The 18961-nt window shown below is 28.6% G+C and overlaps 2 protein-coding genes across 3 annotated transcripts; both read right to left on the reverse strand.

Moving 5' to 3' along the window:
- Nucleotides 1-4775: 4775 nt before the first annotated feature.
- On the reverse strand, nucleotides 4776-5198 carry LOC145952160 (protein DOWN-REGULATED IN DIF1 11-like). Its single transcript, XM_083064384.1, has one exon. It carries the CDS (start codon nucleotides 5196-5198, stop codon nucleotides 4776-4778), a length of 423 nt encoding a protein of 140 aa, XP_082920510.1.
- A 6034-nt stretch (nucleotides 5199-11232) lies between these two features.
- Nucleotides 11233-17239, reverse strand: LOC109792244 (SWI/SNF complex subunit SWI3C). 2 transcript variants are annotated; one of them, XM_020351638.3, is made up of 9 exons: nucleotides 17073-17239; nucleotides 16512-16961; nucleotides 14980-15512; nucleotides 13422-13785; nucleotides 13277-13350; nucleotides 12763-12890; nucleotides 12518-12600; nucleotides 12234-12418; nucleotides 11233-12000 (listed from the first exon to the last, which is right to left on the reverse strand). In XM_020351638.3, exons 1-9 carry the CDS (start codon nucleotides 17104-17106, stop codon nucleotides 11527-11529), a joined length of 2325 nt encoding a protein of 774 aa, XP_020207227.1. In that variant the 5' UTR covers nucleotides 17107-17239; the 3' UTR covers nucleotides 11233-11526. The 2 variants fall into 2 exon arrangements, with proteins under 2 accessions (XP_020207227.1, XP_020207229.1); XM_020351640.3 differs by having other exon boundaries at nucleotides 12527-12600; nucleotides 17073-17238.
- Nucleotides 17240-18961: the final 1722 nt, after the last annotated feature.

The following is an 18961-nucleotide window of genomic DNA, read 5'->3' on the forward strand; positions in this document are numbered from 1 at the left end:
ACTTTTTTATATAAGTATTGATTATTATAATATTTTAAATATTCTTAAATTTTATTCTATCTTATACTTCACCACCGTAGTACGCGCTTTCTTATCGTACTTTTTTATATATCATACTTCAATTGACTACATATGTAAATGGCTATTATGGTGATCAAGTGTAGTGATGGCATGGTTGCGAACACTTTGGTCACTATAAGATTATCGATAAAATTAATTAATGACTAAGATTAAAATTTAATTATAAATATTTCATTACAAAATTTTTGTTATTATCCATTTCATAATTATCAACATCATCACTACTTATCATTATGATTGTCATCACCATTATCATTATTATTATCACTACCATCGTTATTGACAACAGTGATGATATTTGCAACAATGACAATAGTGACATTAATTGTGATAATGATAGTGACGATGATAATATATTGTCATCATCACCACTACTGTAATGACAATAATGGTAATGATAATGATGATAGTGGTAGCGACAATCATAACAGTGGTGACATTAGTAGCAATGTCATTAAAGTCTCACCATTATTGTTGTCATTCACTACAAGAAAAATCAAGATTATCTACGGAAAAATCCGTAGATAAACATAAAAATCCGTAGATAAATGTCAATTATCTACGGATTATCTATGGAAAAAAATTCGTAGATAAAATGGTCGTAGATAACGTTATCTACGGAACATTATCTACGGAATTTTCCGTAGATAATGTTATCTACGGATTTTTTTGTAGATAATGTTATCTACGGAATTTTCCATAAATAACTCGTTTCAGGAAATTTTTATTTAATTTTAATAAATTTATTAAAGTAATAACCCTCATATTTGGCATCTCAAGGATGCTATTTCATTACACTTCACTTTTCAACATGTTTTGTCCTTATTGCACATTTTCTGGGAAACTTCCCAGAAGGTCACCCATCCCTATACTACTCCAAGTCAAGCACGCTTAACTGTGGAGTTCTTATGAGATAGGCTACAGAAGAGCTAATGCATGTTATCAGTATAAGTAGTACAAATTAATTCATTTAAGTACAATCTCATACTTATACTATTTTTGGATCCCTCTCATTTTGGTATGTTCAGACCGCTATAAAAATATAAAAATATATATAATAATTATATTATCAATAATAATAATTATTATATTATATTTAATTAATATTTATTTATAAATATACTTACTTGTATAATTAACAATTTACTTATTTCTATTTAAAAATAATATTATGATACAATTTAAATTAATTATTATAAATTTAAAAGTTTAAATAATAATTTATATATTTTAAAATTATAATCTTAAATTTTCAATCATTAATAAAATACTAATTTAAAATCTTATCTAATTATATCCTAATATTTTCATATCAAATTTAAAACCATATATTAGTATGTTATTTTTTTTATCATCAATTAATTTATAAAAATAAAAAATTTAAGATGACAATTTTTAATAATATTTATTTTAAAATATTATAATGAATTAAATAAAATTTTAAAATATATTTTAATCATAAATAATTTTAAAATGTATTTTAATCAAAAATATATTTTTTGGTCAATACGATAACTAAAAGTATTATGATAAATAATTAAATTAAAAAAATTAAATCTTATAATGATTCTTTTTTTAATGATGCTAAATTAAATATTCTAATTATTTTACAATAAATTAAAATGAAAAGATAATAAAATATGTTAATTGATGTTTCAAATATGTAACCTAAGAAATTTATTTACGGGTTAAGTTATCTACGAAAATTTCCGTACATAACTTATCTACGGAATAATCCGTAGATAAGTTACCTACGGATATTTCCGTAGATAACTTATCTACAGAAAAATCCATAGATAAATTATCTATGGAAATTTTCATAGATAACTTATCTACAGAAATTTCTGTAGATAACTTATCTAATAACAATTTTAAAAATATTTATTTTAAAATATTATAATGAATTAACTAAATTTTAAAATATATTTTAATCAAAAATATATTTTTTGGTCGATATGGTGTCTAAAAGTATTATAATAAATAATTAAATTTTTAAAAAATTAAATCTTATAATGATTATTTTTTTAATGATGCTAAATTAAATATTTTAATTATTTTACAATAAATTAAAATGAAACGATAATAAAATATGTTAATTGATATTTCAAATAAAATATTTTACCTACGAAATTTATCTATGGGTGAAGTTATCTACGAAAATTTCCGTAGATAACTTATCTAATAACAATTTTAAAAATATTTATTTTAAAATATTATAATGAATTAACTAAATTTTAAAATATATTTTAACCAAAAATATATTTTTTGGTCGATACGGTGACTAAAAGTATTATAATAAATAATTAAATTTTAAAAATTAAATCTTATAACGATTATTTTTTTAATGATGCTAAATTAAATATTTTAATTATTTTATAATAAATTAAAATGAAACGATAATAAAATATATTAATTGATATTTCAAATAAAATGTTTTACCTACGAAATTTATCTATGGGTGAAGTTATCTACGGAAATTTTCGTAAATAAGTTATCTACGAAAAAATCCGTAGACAAGTTACCTACGGAAAAATCCGTAAATAAGTTACCTACGGAAAAATCCGTAGATAAGTTACCTACGGATTTTTTCATAGATAACTTATCTAATAACAATTTTAAAAATTTATTTTAAAATATTATAATGAATTAACTAAATTTTAAAATATATTTTAACCAAAAATATATTTTTTGGTCGATACGGTGACTAAAAGTATTATAATAAATAATTAAATTTTAAAAAAATTAAATCTTATAATGATTATTTTTTTAATGATACTAAATTAAATATTTTAATTATTTTACAATAAATTAAAATGAAACGATAATAAAATATGTTAATTGATATTTCAAATAAAATGTTTTACCTACGAAATTTATCTATGGGTGAAGTTATCTACGGAAATTTTCGTAGATAACTTATCTAATAACAATTTTAAAAATATTTATTTTAAAATATTATAATGAATTAACTAAATTTTAAAATATATTTTAATCAAAAATATATTTTTTGGTCGATACGGTGACTAAAAGTATTATAATAAATAATTAAATTTTAAAAAAATTAAATCTTATAATGATTATTTTTTTAATGATGCTAAATTAAATATTTTAATTATTTTACAATAAATTAAAATGAAACGATAATAAAAAATGTTAATTGATATTTCAAATAAAATGTTTTACCTACGAAATTTATCTATGGGTGAAGTTATCTACGGAAATTTCCGTAAACTAAATATTATCTACGGAAATAATTCCGTAGGTAATATTCCGTAGATAACTAAAAATTATCTACGGAAAAAATCCGTAGATAATATTTCGTAAATAACTAAACATTATCTACGGAAAAAATTCTGTAGATAATATTCCGTAGATAATAATCATTTTTCTTGTAGTGATTATTATCGTTGTTGACACTTGGTGACGGTAGTAGTAATGATAACAATAATTGTAGTAGTGATATAATTTAGATGTGATTGTAATAATGGTAACAATAGATGGTGGTCATGTTGATAATTATAGAAGAGATATAATTTAGTAATGAAATGACTATAATTAAGTTTTAATCTTAATTAATAATTATTTGTATTTATAATTTAAGAAATATGATTTACTCTTCTCATTTCTCAAATTAAGACATATTTTCATTAGATATGTTATATATATATATATATATATATATATATATATATATATATATATATATATATATATATATATATATATATATATATAATACCTGAGGATAGGCGACTAGACCGAACACGTCTAATGCGGCCGATCATACCAATAGACCTAGCCCAGTCCACCCGGTCGACTCGGTACAATTGGAGTCGGTCGGCTCGGCCAATAAGAATCATATACACGCGAGGACACGGAGTTAAGCCAAGTGAATTAGGACAAGATTAATTCACTTAATACATCGGTTTATTCCCCTAATTTCCCGGGGCTTATTCCCTAATCGCGGTCCAACAACTAGTATAAAATGGACCCTCAACGAGGTACGTAACTAACTCTAACTACTACATTTAATACGCCGATCACTTACTTGAGCATTATAGTGTCTTTTGCAGACACCTCCCCCTCCTCGGACCACCTAGAGCGGAACGAGAAAACCTAAACCAAGGACCACGATTGTGACAACTCAAATAACCAAGGTGTGTCTCCTAATACAGGAACATATATATATATATATATATATATATATATAATTGTCTAACTATTTCGATCTTTCATCTTTTATTTTTCAAAGCTCGACGATTTTGGGATCTAGAAGTCAACAACATTCCCGCACTTGGATTATCCCCTTTAGACATACGCCATGTTTTCCAGGGATAAGTTGTTTGTGTCTTTAGTTCTTTTTTTCTTTCTTTAAACCAAAAATACTGAGTTTCAATATTTGTTTAAAATAATAATTAAAAAATCTTACATTATAATTTGTTGTATAACATTAAATATGAAATAAATTATAACATTAAATATGAAATAAAATATGTTATGAAAGAAATATTCATTTTAGGTGTTCATACAATTTTTTACAAATATTAATTACTATTTTCATCATCGAATACGCAAAAAAATTTAGGCACAGAAAGGAGAAAATATCCTTTCCTATCCATGAAAATAGAGGATTATTCAATAAGCCAACAAATTATTAATTAAAATATTGTATTTTTATGAGAGATTACATTGTGTCAATAGTATAAATTCTCCTCATTCAACTCACCAACTGGTTCAAGTGCAGGGTAATCCTGTAAAACACAATGATTCCAAACTATCTCGCTTCTCTTCAAGATCTGATGTTCAATATTTTTGGGAGACTTTTTCAATGTCAAAATATATTTTGTCATTTCATCATGGCATTCTTTTCCCACATCACTCACAAGTGTGTCACAGCATTCACCACTAACTGTTTCATTACCAAAAACTATAGCTGAGAATACCTCTTTACCACAACTTGGATCTAACAAGCTTGCACAATCGGTTAAATATGATGAGGATGGTTCTGGTGCATTTGATGGTTCTGGAATATCACGTGAAAGTCCAATTTTCACTATCAATGCAAAACTAACCATGAAACATACAACTATCAGAGAAAAGTTGTTGAATGTGGCCATAGTTTGATGATCAATTATAAATTTAAGCTTTAGATTGTTGGCAACTAAGAAGCTTTGATCGTGGCTTTGAAATGGTTGGAATAATGTTACATTTATAGGTTAAATGTAGTCTTAACGTCTTTACTTCAGTCGACTAATCTTAGTTATCTTTAATCAAGAAATAAAAACTCTAAACTACTTAATTAATGTCTATAAACAGAAAACAAAGACCCCCTTTCAGTTATTAATGGCTAACTTACATTTTTTATTTTCTTATAATATTAAATTCACAATTTTAATCCCTCAATTTTTAATTTTATAATTTTAACCTATTCACTATATATTCATTTGTTAATTATTGAAATTATAATTTTTGTCATGATCAAATATTATATAAATTGATACAATAATTAATATTTAATAATATTTAGATTAAATTATACTTTAATCTGAATATTATTAAATATTTATTGTTTCTTTTTAAGGGGAATATTTATTGTTATATATTTTATTTAATGTTAAATTATGATTATTTTTATAATCTTAACAATTCATAAATAGATAATTAATGAAAGAATCAAAATTAAAAAATTAAGCATATACAAAAATTTTATAATTAAAAATAGAAACAAAATTACGAATTTTATATTGTAAAGAGATGTAAAGTTAATTTAACTTATTTTTTAAGTTATTTTAAGAAGACATTTAGCTGCAGTTATTGAAGAAACATTTATGCACTTGACGCGTAATCAGTACTGTTGTTACAACGGTGCAATTCATATAAGACAAATTTTACGGTACCCCTAATTGTGAGATAATTGTGAGAGTACCGGAATAGTCATTTTATTTTTATTTTTTTTATTGTACTTACTTGTTTTATTTTTATTTTAATTTAATATTTTTAATAATTTATTTGTATAAATTTTCTTTTATATCTTTATATTATTTTTATATTTTTTAATTTATATCTTAATGTAGCATTTATTATAATTAAAAAGTTTAATATTAATATTTTGTTAATATTTTTTAGTTTTTTTTTTATGATAGTTTTTTTGAATTTATAGTATAAATTAGGATTTCAGTTGTATTATTTGTTTTTTTTATTTTAATGTTTTTATAATATTATTATAATTTTTTGTTTTTAATTTTTTAATTTTGTCACATGTAAACAAAATTTGTTATGAAAATTGACCTTTTGATTATTTTTTTTTTAATTAGTCTTTTTGATTGATTCATCTTATACAAATTTTTAATCTAAAATTTGTTATTTTGAATTTATTTTTTAAAATTTATTTATTCACATAATTTGATGTACCAAAACCCTTCAATTTTCATGGATACCATAACAATTCCCTTCACATAAATCACTAAAACATTATCAAGTGAAATTCATGCAAATTTTATTTGATACGGTCGGTTTCAAAATATTTCGTGTATTTATATTTTATTTAATAAAAATATTTATAAATTATTAATATTTAATAAATCAATTAGTGTTGTATTTAATCTTTAAATTTAAAAATCAAGTTAAAACCTTATTTTTTAAAAATAATTAATTTTTAATATTATTTTTTATTATTTAGAAATTTAAAAATAAAATTATCTAAAATATATATATATATATATATATATATATTTATATATATATATATATATATATATATACTAAATACAAAAAGCCATTTATTATATGTTATAGATATTATAAATATAAATCACTTATCTAGGTATTTTATATTATTATCTTTTTGAGTCTTTTAAATATCTAAATCAGTGAAACTTCCATTTATTTCAACTAGCGAGGCAGAGCTTATTAGAAAAAATATTAGAAATTGTATTTTGCTAACGCTTTTCTGAAATTAAAAAAAATAGAAAAATAAATAAAGTTTACATTAGTTTTTCTAAAACTTAGTTCTTTTTAAGAATAATACATAAGTGCTCTTCAATTGTGGTTTCAATATTGTTATGTTATTCTCTTTTACAATTTACTGTTTACATTTTTTTTTTCTGTTTTTTTCGTTTGTTGTTTCTGGGATCAATGTTCTCTAAATTAAGAGAGGTTGAAAAGAGTGGCTTACTAAAATTGGAAATATGAACGTTGATAATCACACTCTGTTTATCATATAGCACCACCTTTAACACTTCGAACACGTCAAAAGGAAAGGGATCAAATCCAAAAATTATATAAATATAAGTGTGACACCCTCTACCCCAGTATTAATACACATTAAACATAAACAATAATTTTTTTTTTAGTAAATAAAATCTTTCATAGTTTAATTACATCTTTCAGGTATAAAACAATTGTCTCAAATATAAGGTAGAAGATTCACATTCGTAACTCATAAATCATAAAAAGTCAACATATAAGTATCAAAACTCAAGAAATCATAAAAAAATAATAAAGGAAATATAGATTAATTCCAGCAAAGGTGGCAGTGCCTCCTAGTTAGGAATTAATTTATAACCTCCAAAATCATGTAATAAAAATAATATGACAAAGATGCACATCTTGGTCTTTTATCAAGAACGTTCAAAATTACAAAAGAAAAGGAAACTAAAGCTTTTAAAACAATAACATCCTAAACTAAGCCTAGCTATGCCCGATGTTACATCCTATCAAAGCATGCCCAACTGAAGCCTTAAGCCTCATCACCAACATCCTTATGATGATGATTACCTACAACATAATTTAAACATATACAAGAACAACAAGGGAATGAGAAACATCTCACTCAGTTTCAGGTGCAGAAATAAAGGTTAGATAACACACACAACAATCATAAGTCATAAACACTAATCACATATAAACAATACCCATACATGATCAGTATCACATGTACACTCATTTATCATGCTATGATGTCATGGACTCGACTCATAAATGCATGCATGTGGCGCCATATGAAAGTTTCACATTTCATCACTGGTGACCCTAAGGTACACCTGGTTACATCACTAGTGACCCTAAGGTACACCTTGTTAGCTTGTTACATCACTAGTGACCCTAAGGTACACCTTGTTAGCTTGTTACATCATTGGTGACCCTAAGGTACACCTGGTTACATCACTAGTGACCCTAAGGTACACCTTGTTAGTTTGTTACATCACTGGTGACCCTAAGGTACACCTGGTTAGCTTGTGACATCACTGGTGACCCTAAGGTACACATAGTTACATCACTGGTGACCCTAAGGTACACCTTGTTAGCTGGTTACATCACTAGTATGCGGCCTCAGCGGCACACCTGGAGTTATATATGTATATGATGCATGTCATATATTCATTATTTCATTGACTCAACATTTGACTTATTACATAATTTCATTTAGTACATCATGTCATCATTTTTCATATTCTCATAATCATAGCTTGTCTCAATAGTCCATTCTTATGTCTCATGTCATTTGTGCATATTTCACATAGTCATGTCATAATTATTTCTCATAAGGTCCGCACAGGAATCCACAGGAGCATTCTTATTCATATTAAAACTTATTTATTTTTAAAATTAATTACATATTCATTCATTACTTCCAACAAGGAACAAAGTAGAGCAAACAGAAAATAAAACAGAACACATTAATACTTTGCATGTTTCTAGAAGCATCCAACAGGCAAGGGATTGGGGGTCAATCCGACAATCAGACTATCCAACAATTATTCACACACCCCCGAGCAAGGTTTCTCACTCCCCCCCCTTACCTGGATAAGCAGGAGCTGAAACTAAAGCAGAACCTTGCTAATCTCCTTCTCTGGATTCCCTATTTCTTTCTCTCTCTTTCTTTCTCTTTCTCTCTCTCTCTCTCTCTTTCTCTCTCTAAGATTTTACCTTCTCAGTTATAATTTTTTTCACAACCCCTCCCTCCTATTTATAGGCATTCAGGGGTACCCGGAACGGCTCGTTCTAAATCCGGAACGGCCCGTTCTAGAGCCATTCGTTATATGCAAAATTTACAATTGGAACGACCCGTTCTAAAATCAGAACAGCCCGTTTTCAAAAATCAGAACGGACCGTTCTCAAATTAGAACGGCCCGTTCTGGGGTTCATTTTAACACACATTGACCGTAATTGGAACGGCCCGTTTCTAACTAAACTTTTTAGGCTTTTTTAGAATCTTAGAACGGCCCTTTTCACTTTGGGAACGGCCCGTTCTGGAATAACCCAAATGGGCCTCTTTATTAATTTGGAACGGCCCGTTCCACTTTTGGAACGACCCGTTCTACTACTTCAGAAATAGTTTACTTTCATCGTTTGGAATGGCCCATTCCACTTTTTGGAACAGCCCATTCTGGCCTAAAAAATAGAATTCTATATAAAAATTTTCATAAATAATTTAAATTATTACAAACCTTTACGATATTCTATAAAAACCTTTTAATTAACTAAAATAACTATAAAAAATAATCTTCATAAATATAAAAATAAATAATAATTAATATTGTATTAGTAGAAAATTTGGGGTGTTACAATAAGATTGTATAATTGATGATAGTTTAAAAAGAATTAATTTGTATTGTCTATACTAACAATATGCATCTATTTCTCGATAGTACATTTCATAAAAACTTCACAGTTAAACATTCTTGACTTGGAGTAATTTAGAGATGAGTAACCTTTTAAAAAAAATTCAAAAAGTATGCGAGTGAGGATAAAATATGCTAAAAAGTCTTGTATTGGTTTGTGGGATCAACCCAAAGAGGGGTCGTGAAGTGTCATCTTGTAAAATACTGGAGAGTGAAACTATTATGAGGTCAAATTTGATGAGTGTTACACCAGCCATTGATAATGTAAATCCTAGACTATTTTAATAATCACTTCATTCCATCTATAACAAGTATTGCGTAAAATAAAAATAAGTTAAATAAATTTTATTTTAAATTATCAATATTGTATTAATTATTTTTTTATTCATATTCCTATTATTATTTTTTAGAAAATGATTATTGTATTGTATCATTTATAATAAAAAAATAATTGTAATGTTAATTTTGCAAAATTATTATTCTTTTATTCAGTTTGCATAAATATTTTTCAAATACACCTTAAATCTTCAAAAAGCTTAAGAAAAAAAAAATATATATATATATATATATAAAAATTCACTTACTCCAAGAGTAAATTTTAGTAAACTTATTTCACTTAATAACTCATGTTCTATATTAAATTTCAATAATCAAATCATTAAATTAAAAGTTTTTAACATATAAATCAAGTTTACAAAATTTAAAAAGATTTGAAAGTGATATTATACATTATTTTATAAATCTAACTCAACATGTAAAATAATTTATAATTATTCATAAATTTGAATTAATAAACAAAATACTAAATAATTTTTAAAGTTTAAATAAATGTATAGACTTAATCTATACATTAAGAACTTTTAATTTAATAATTAAATCGTTAAAATTTAATATAAATATAATTATTAAATGAAATAAATCTATATATGAGTAAAATTTAAACGATATTACTGTAACTTTTACCAATGTGACACTGTTGAATAACTATCAATTAAATATAAATTTTATTAATCCAATCATTAAAAATAACTTCTTATGACATCATATGTATATTGTCAAAATTTTATTAATATTGATCAACAATTTGAATATAATAAAAAAAATTCATATTTTAATATATTTTAAAATATATATTATCTCTATTTTAATATAAGAATAAATTATCAAATTATTTTACATTAATATAAAATTATATATATATATATATATATAATTTAAGAAAAAAATTAATTTAATAATAAACTTTTTTAAAAAATATTTAATTAAAAATTATTAAATAACATAATAGTTAATAAAAGTTACATTCCTGCATTGCAATAATTTTCTGAAAGTTTTTTAATGATTATTTTCGTTCCTTTCTTTGTACTTCCCCGCACGTGGCGTTGTTTTGTATATACAGGACAATAAGCTTGAAATTAGATGCCTTGAACTTTGCAGACAATCGCTGGCAGGGGCTAGCCTACAATCCGCGACAAGTCTGCACTCTGCCCGTGGCACAGACGTATATAAATAAGTAACATGAACTAGATTGTACAACAACAAAGACAATGGAGACAGAAAGTCACCAAGGCCATATCATGATTCCTCCATGTTAATTGTTTGTATAAACTTCTCATGTTCCCTAAAGCATTAGGAACGACACTAGATCTTTGAAAAATCAAATGCTACTTATTTCCTTTAAGCAACACTTTCATAGTCTACTGCAACCAATTATAGGCCCTAAAACTAAACAATTTTTTTTCTCACTACTCTTAATTACTGAAAAGAATGACAAAATAAAAACTATAATGTGGATGTTTCAAAACTACCATTGACTCCCTAATTAACCTAAACCAGAGTTAGTCCTTGACACAGGCCTCGAAAATGAATGATTGGGATTAGGCTGAACATCACCGGGACCATTGAACATTGGATTTGAAGATGCTGATTGTGATTGTGATTGCGATTGTTGTATCATTGAAAGGGGCAACCTTTGCCCTAACCCAAACATTGAAGGCCGTGGGGCAAAGGACATGTGTGGATAAACTGGTTGGCTGTTACCATAACCTGAGATGCTAGGCTGTGAGGAAGAAGCAGAAACCATTTGTTGCCTACTGTTGCTATTATTGTTAGCCATGGAAGGACCAACACCCGCTACATTCATTGGAGTGGTTCCACCATTTCCAAGACGTGCTGATACAACATGCGACCGTTCAGAAGCATACCTCTGCCTCACCTTCTCAACTTGTTCGCATTCTTTCATCAACTGGGTTTCAATTTCTGCAAACTGCTTCAGCTTCAGTTCCAATCTTTTCAACTGTCAATCAAGGCGACCCACCAACACATTATACAGAGCAAAATACTAGCACTGTCTGCTTTTAAATTTGACTAAATTGTTTTCATTTACTTAAGTCAGCAAGAAAAATATTTAACTAGTGCATACACATGCATCATATGCACCCAGATCGAAAGGGCAGAAAGGGAGATGAAGAATTTTGTCAGTTTAGGTGAAGCAATTGAGTGGAGAAATAAAAAAGGAAGCAGCTGTACCTTATTATTAACAATATTAGCACATAGTCTCTGAATTTCTCGCTCTTCATGATCAGCAAACAACTTAGCTTTCATTGCTGCAGCAGAGAGGCCTACTTTTGCAGCATCTTTGACTTTCTCAGCAGATAACAGGGTCGACCCACCATCATTTTGAGCACATGAACCAAGTACTTTTGCCTTGTCCTCTGAATTCAAAAGAAGCATTTCTCAAAGGGAATTATACAGTGGGTATTACTAGACAACGGGGGTATAATTACACATCAGCAACTGAAAAATGCAACAACCATAACTACCGTTTTTCTGATCTGAGTTCGCAAACTCTCCATGATGGCCACCATCTCTACTATGCATGATTTCTGAATTTGTCCTTCACAGATGCAAATAAAACACTATTAAATATATGTACAATGGAATAAGGCTGGTTGTTGTTGCAGAAGGAAAAGAACTTTTGTTAGCAAAGAGAAAGTGAAGAGCACAATAGCAAACGACTAAATATCCTTGTACGAGTTAAAGTGACGGTCACACTCACCTATTAACATTTTCCGGTGCTTCTATATGTGTAGTGCTCCCAGAATTATTCCCTGACAAAGCAGCTAATGCTGCATGAGCACAAGTTGCAGCTACTCTTGGTCCAACAGCCGAGGCTAAAAAGGCAACCTTTAGAATGCATCCACCAAAACAAAACAGAATGTGTAAGAATCAACAAAAAAAAACTCCGGAATATAATAGACAGACTGATTTGTTAAGAAACTAGGACACATAATCATGAATTGCATGTTTAGGAGAGCTTCTACTGGAGGAAACAATATTTCTTTTTCCAAAACCTCTCAAAGCTGTCAACAAAATGAGATTTCACCAAAGTAAACTGAAACAAACATCAAAACTTGCTCCTTCAAAGAGGAGAAATGCAACTAGAAGAAACAAGTTAAGGACAAGATATTAGATGCAGCACTGATAGCCACATCCTTGTCTTCTTAAAAAGCATAGTTCAAGCAATCTATTAACAAATGACAAACTTAAGAATATCATTACCAGTCACCTACCAGTGCCATAACTGGATTTCCAGAATTTGCAAAAGGAAGCCTGCCATCAGAATCTCGGCTGTAATGTACAGGTCCTGTGAGAACATGGATATGAAATCAAAACCACATCACAAGTATAAATTTCAAAGGTTTTAGTATGACAGACCTGCAGAATACCCATTTGAGCAACAACGCAATCTTCCATTATCATCTTGATTCATCACATTGGATGACAAAGACAAGCTTGAAACATTCATATTTTCCAATTTCCCATCTTCCACAGGTAGACGGAGGAAATGAAGAATGCATTGTGCTTTTGACTTCGTACCAACATGATCAGCAATTTCATTCCAATTGTCATTGTAAACCTCCACTGCTTCAAGCAGCAGCAAAGTCTCCTGTTCAGTCCAACTATCCCCGTCTGGATCACCATAATCTGTAGTAGAATCCACCCTTATAAAATCTATACTAGAATGACCAGTGACGAATCTCCCATCATGAAAGCAATCAGCGCAGAGTAAAATGTCAACCTGTAACATGAGATGCCAACTACAAATAATGACAAATGTTTTCAAAAGCAATCTGCAGCTTAGTTTGTATAGAGGAAGGCACCATAATGGACCCATAAGTAGTAAAGTTTTGGTAATATTCATGATTCATCAGAGAAATGCTTCCTTGCCGAAGAATGTCAAACTTTTAAAATAATCAACTGGCATTGCATGAAGATTCCCAACTAAGCTGTATTGATCAAGCACTATCTGGCAATCATTTGCCAGCTGTCGAGAGTATGTTAAGGTTAAATGGAAGATTTTCAAGTCAGAATTTTCAAGGCATGAACACTAACTGCAGCAAACATGGAAGTTCAATCATCAGATATTTCTTTATTGATACCTTCAGATATCCTATTTCTCCTATATCACTTATCTTACGTCTTTGAACTCAGAATAACACTTGAGTTAAAAAAAAAAAAAAAAAAAACAATGCAATACTTACAAAATTTTAGTTCAATATACCAATCTAACAAAACCTAATTGAACACAGAAGCCTAGTAAAAAACCAATGAATCAGTTCAAGTTTAGTCTGAACTTTTCTATTTTTAAAATACAGTGTTCCCATCATATGAGAAAATCTTGTACGATGAATTGGTCATATTGAAGTAGTAGTTTCACATCAGCACATTTTCCTGTAAATTTTCTTTTACAAATTAAACACAACAACAGAAGAAAGCATAATAAACCATAACTACGAATCAATATGAAGCAACAAATAATCAGCACAGAAAATGTTCCACCAGGTGATATCCTTACTAGAGAAGTACATGTGGCTTCATACAACAAACCAAACCAAAATCACTTGCTTTATCTTTTACTTTCTTTCCTTTTTATTAATTAGACAGAATTCAGTTTGCATGGTCTAATCATTACCTAGCATTTGTAAATTTGATTTACTTTTCAATCAATTTTAAAAGCAAGGAAGCGAGTTGCTAATTACAAAAGTGGTACAGAGAGTGTAATGAATAATCTGTTAAATAACAGAGGATTGTCTCCAGCAATTATACGTAAAGATAATTCAATATTGTGTTCACACTCTGTACATATGCACTGTTGTGTTAATACTTGACCTAAGCCAGCATATTACCAAAATGACAAAAGTAATTGGCAGCCACAGGATTATTCTTAATAGAGCGATCAAGGAATTGGATTTAAAACAAAAAGGCAGTGTACCTCTTTTTGTGATTGGTAGTATGCAACAGGAAGAGAGCGAGAACAATAATGGCAATGGTTTTCTGATAGATGCTCTCTTATTCTCCCGTCCAAATCAGAAATATCAGTATTGTGCACTGTTCGAGATGAATAAATTTCGTCTGCTTTGAATTTACACTTGGGCTTGTCAAATTCAATCAAACTATCTATGGATCTTAAAGCCACTGATGGCACACATATTGCACCACTTTTCTCCTCCTTCAGGCAAGTCTCATTGTCAGGATACTTGTGACTTGGGCACCGAGCACAGTAATTGATAATTCCCCAGTGCTCAAGGAACCGGACAATTCGAGTTAAATCTTCATTTCCAACACCAACTGACAATCCCAGGCAAGAGACCGTAATCTTCTTCCCCGGGTCCTCCATGTATCTTGCAACAATGTAATTCCTACATTCCATGTACTTCTCTGGCGTATGATCTGTCGACTTTCCAGAGAAGAAATGTGGCACTGCTTGTCTCTCAAGTCGATGCACTGTGGCTGGTGAAAACCAATCTGCTCACATATATTTCAAATTATCATTTAATTCAACAAGATCAATCAACGAGATTCATTCTTGACATCTCAGGACTAATCCCCCACAACCAAAACATTCTTGGAGCTTAACAAACTACATTTTCTTCAAGAGGATTAAACAGAATGTATATATGATTTCTTAAATTCATCACAACAGAAAAAGTGCCATATGTTTGCATAGAGAACTAAATTTTGATACATGGTCATTGTATAGAATATAGATGTTTCCATTTTCCAATATCAACCAATTAAAAATCACCCTAGGTGACTTTTACCACATGTATTACATAAGTCACCAGTTAAATTCGCATAAAAAATAGGCTTAATTATCCTTTTAGTCCCTATAGTTTCATAAACTTTATCTTTTATTCCCTGTAATTAGAGCATGTTTGGATAAAAGCCTAGAAAAGATTTTAAGAACTTCTCTACTAAAAAAATTATAAAAAAAAAAACTACTTCTAATATAGAGGCTCTTAAAAGTCCTTCGGGATTGTAACCAAACATGCTATTTTGATCCCTACATACAGATTTTACTTCCTTTTAGTTCTTATAGTTTAATACACTTTAGCTTTTAGTCCCTATACTAACCTTAGACACTAAAAGCAAACAAATATATAAGAACTAAAATAAAAAGCTATTAATTATAAGTACTGAACTACAGTTAAAGTTGATGCATAGAACTAAACCGTAAGTGAACCTCATTGCATATTAATTGTTCACCTCCAATTTTCAATGAGTTACCACAACCTCCCTAAACTAGGGAGAAAAGTTAAAGAAATAAAATATAAATGAGTCACATTGCTATTTTATATCATCATGTACACCTAGCAGCCAAATAGAAACATTCCAAAAAAAAAAAAAAAAAACAGAAAAAATTCAAATATACAAAAGATCTCATTGAATATTAATTGTTCACCTTCAATTTTCACATTCAAAAAAAAAAAAAACAGAAAAAGTTCAAATAAGAGAGCCAAAAACCTGAGTGCATAGGAACTACAAGAACCCTACTCCCGAACCGCTTAACGACGCCGGAGCCTCTCAAAACCGGCGGCGGAGCAGCAACGAAGGCCGAGCCATCGCCGCCAAGGCAGTCGGCGGTCACAGCCGACACCGCCTGAAGCTGCCCGTGCGACACATTCTCCAGAACCGGAACCTCGTGCTGCGACTGCCCCCTGCCGGACTCCAGCGCCGCAATCGCCGCCACCGCGGAGTGAGGTCGGATAACGGCGCGCTTGATCGCCGGCGGGAACTGCGAAATCTGGAGTCCGTCGCGCGACACCGCCTCGATCTCCACGCGCGCGTTAGGCCTGCGGAATTGGTCGTCGGAATCGCCTTCGTCGGGACGGTCGTCCTGGTCGGAATCGTCGCGGTCGGCATGGCGCTTGTGGGACTCCCTCCGGCGCTTCTTCCTCCATTTGGTTCGGTTCTCTGTCAAAAGCAAAAGTAAAAAAAAAAAAAAAAAGTAGTTATGAAGTGAAAAGTGGTTATGAGAGTGGAGAAAGTAAAAAAAGGAGTGAGGATTTAGGTTATTGTTGTAACCTGAGGCTGAGGGGAAGGAAGGGGAAGGTGGCATGAGAAGTTTAAGAGGGAAATTTGAGTGTGGGGTCTTTGATTGGCGCAAAGGATGGTGCGAGATTTGGTTTTGAGGATTGTTTGCTTTGTGTCAGATTTGTATTGTGTGGGAGTGAACCGACCAAAGCAAAGTGGTTGGGGACATGTAATATGATAAGGAGGAAAAACTTTTTCTTAATTATGTTGTCTACTTGTCTTCCCGAATAATTTACTTTGTCAGTGTTCTATTTACCGGAAGAGTAATCTTACAGTTATGATTAAAATTTTACAGCTACTTTTATATTTTTTATTATGAAAAAATATTATTAATGATAAAAAATATTTAAAAAATTATATAAATTATTATAGTTTTATTATAGAAATAGTATTATATTTATAGCATAATATTTAAGGTAATTTGAGAGGAGTGCTATACACGCGACCTATCAGTATTCCATGTCTTCAGCTGGCTAGCTACTGTGTAGTGTACTAGTGTTTGCGCCTTTAATTTGCCGCGTTGGCTCTTTTATTTGTGCTTGGAATAAAAGATAATTTAAAACATAGAAAGGAAAATAAATAAACTATAAATAAGAAAATAATATTAAAGAAATTCTTATTTATAATTTTAGTTAATATTTATAAAAATTTACACAAGAATGAAAAAATAAATTAATAATATATTATATTTTTCTCTTTTACATCTAATATTATGATATCTTTTTAAATTATTGGTTGATTTTTATTGACTAATAAAGAAATTAATTATTAATTAATTGTTCATTATTATTTTATTTTTTAATATCTTTTTAATAATCTGATTGTTAACTTTTTTTCATGTTATAAATAATATTTTTAATAAAAAATATTGGCTGTTATGAGATCAAACACCACCTTTGTTGGAGTAACAACAAGCTTTACTTATTTCTCAGTTATTTTTATGAATTAAATTGTAAGTTAAATTTTTATTAAAAAATTAAATATTTTTTAAATTTCTTTATTTGTCGACCTATCTTATTTTAGTCTTCGTAATTTCTTTTTATCATTTTTAAATCTTTAATTTATTTTACCATCTTTTTTAATATTTATTATTAACCCTAGTTAATATCTTACACATATAATTCAATTGGACATTGTATATACTCACGTACAAAAGAAAGATTTTCATTTTAATGAAAGGGTAAACTTATAAAAAAAATGTAATAAACTTAAAAAAAAAATCACTAAAACCAAACAGAACAGATCAAGTAGACTAAATCATTTTTTTTCTTCTATTTCATTGAATTGAATTGACATTATAAGAGTTTGAGTAATTGTAATTTGAATTACAATAGATTGTTATGACACTTTGAAATAATTGTTTTGACCCTTTAGTCCATAAGATAGGATAATTTTGCTAACTTTATTTTATTTTATATTTTATTTAAAATTTTTAATATATATATATATATAGATATTTGGACAAATAAATTTGGTAGATTTCAAACTTAAAAATTAGTAGTTTAACGTAATTTGGTTAGTCCACTTAACTTGATCAAATTAGCACAGTATTTTTTTATCACTTTCTTTGAAGTTTGGATTGTTAGATAATTGAACTAATCCATTAATATAGACCATTCTAGATACATTTAATTTTTTTAAAACAATTCAAATTTTTTTATAAATAGAGTACAATTCAATTCATCATCAGTCCAATTTAATTTTTTTTTTCTCACCCTAAAAAAGTATAACCTGATAAAATATCTAAATTGATAGAATATTAGCCTTTTTCAATTAATCTTCTATGTTCTTCTATGATAACAAGTCTAAAAAAAGATGAGACCTTATATTTTAATATTTTATATTATATTTAATTTGACTTATATAAAAGTTAAAAACTG

This window comes from Cajanus cajan, chromosome 9 (genome assembly GCF_000230855.2).
Source record: "Cajanus cajan strain Asha chromosome 9, NIPB_CcT2T_4, whole genome shotgun sequence".
In the NCBI taxonomy this organism is placed as follows: Eukaryota; Viridiplantae; Streptophyta; class Magnoliopsida; order Fabales; family Fabaceae; genus Cajanus; species Cajanus cajan.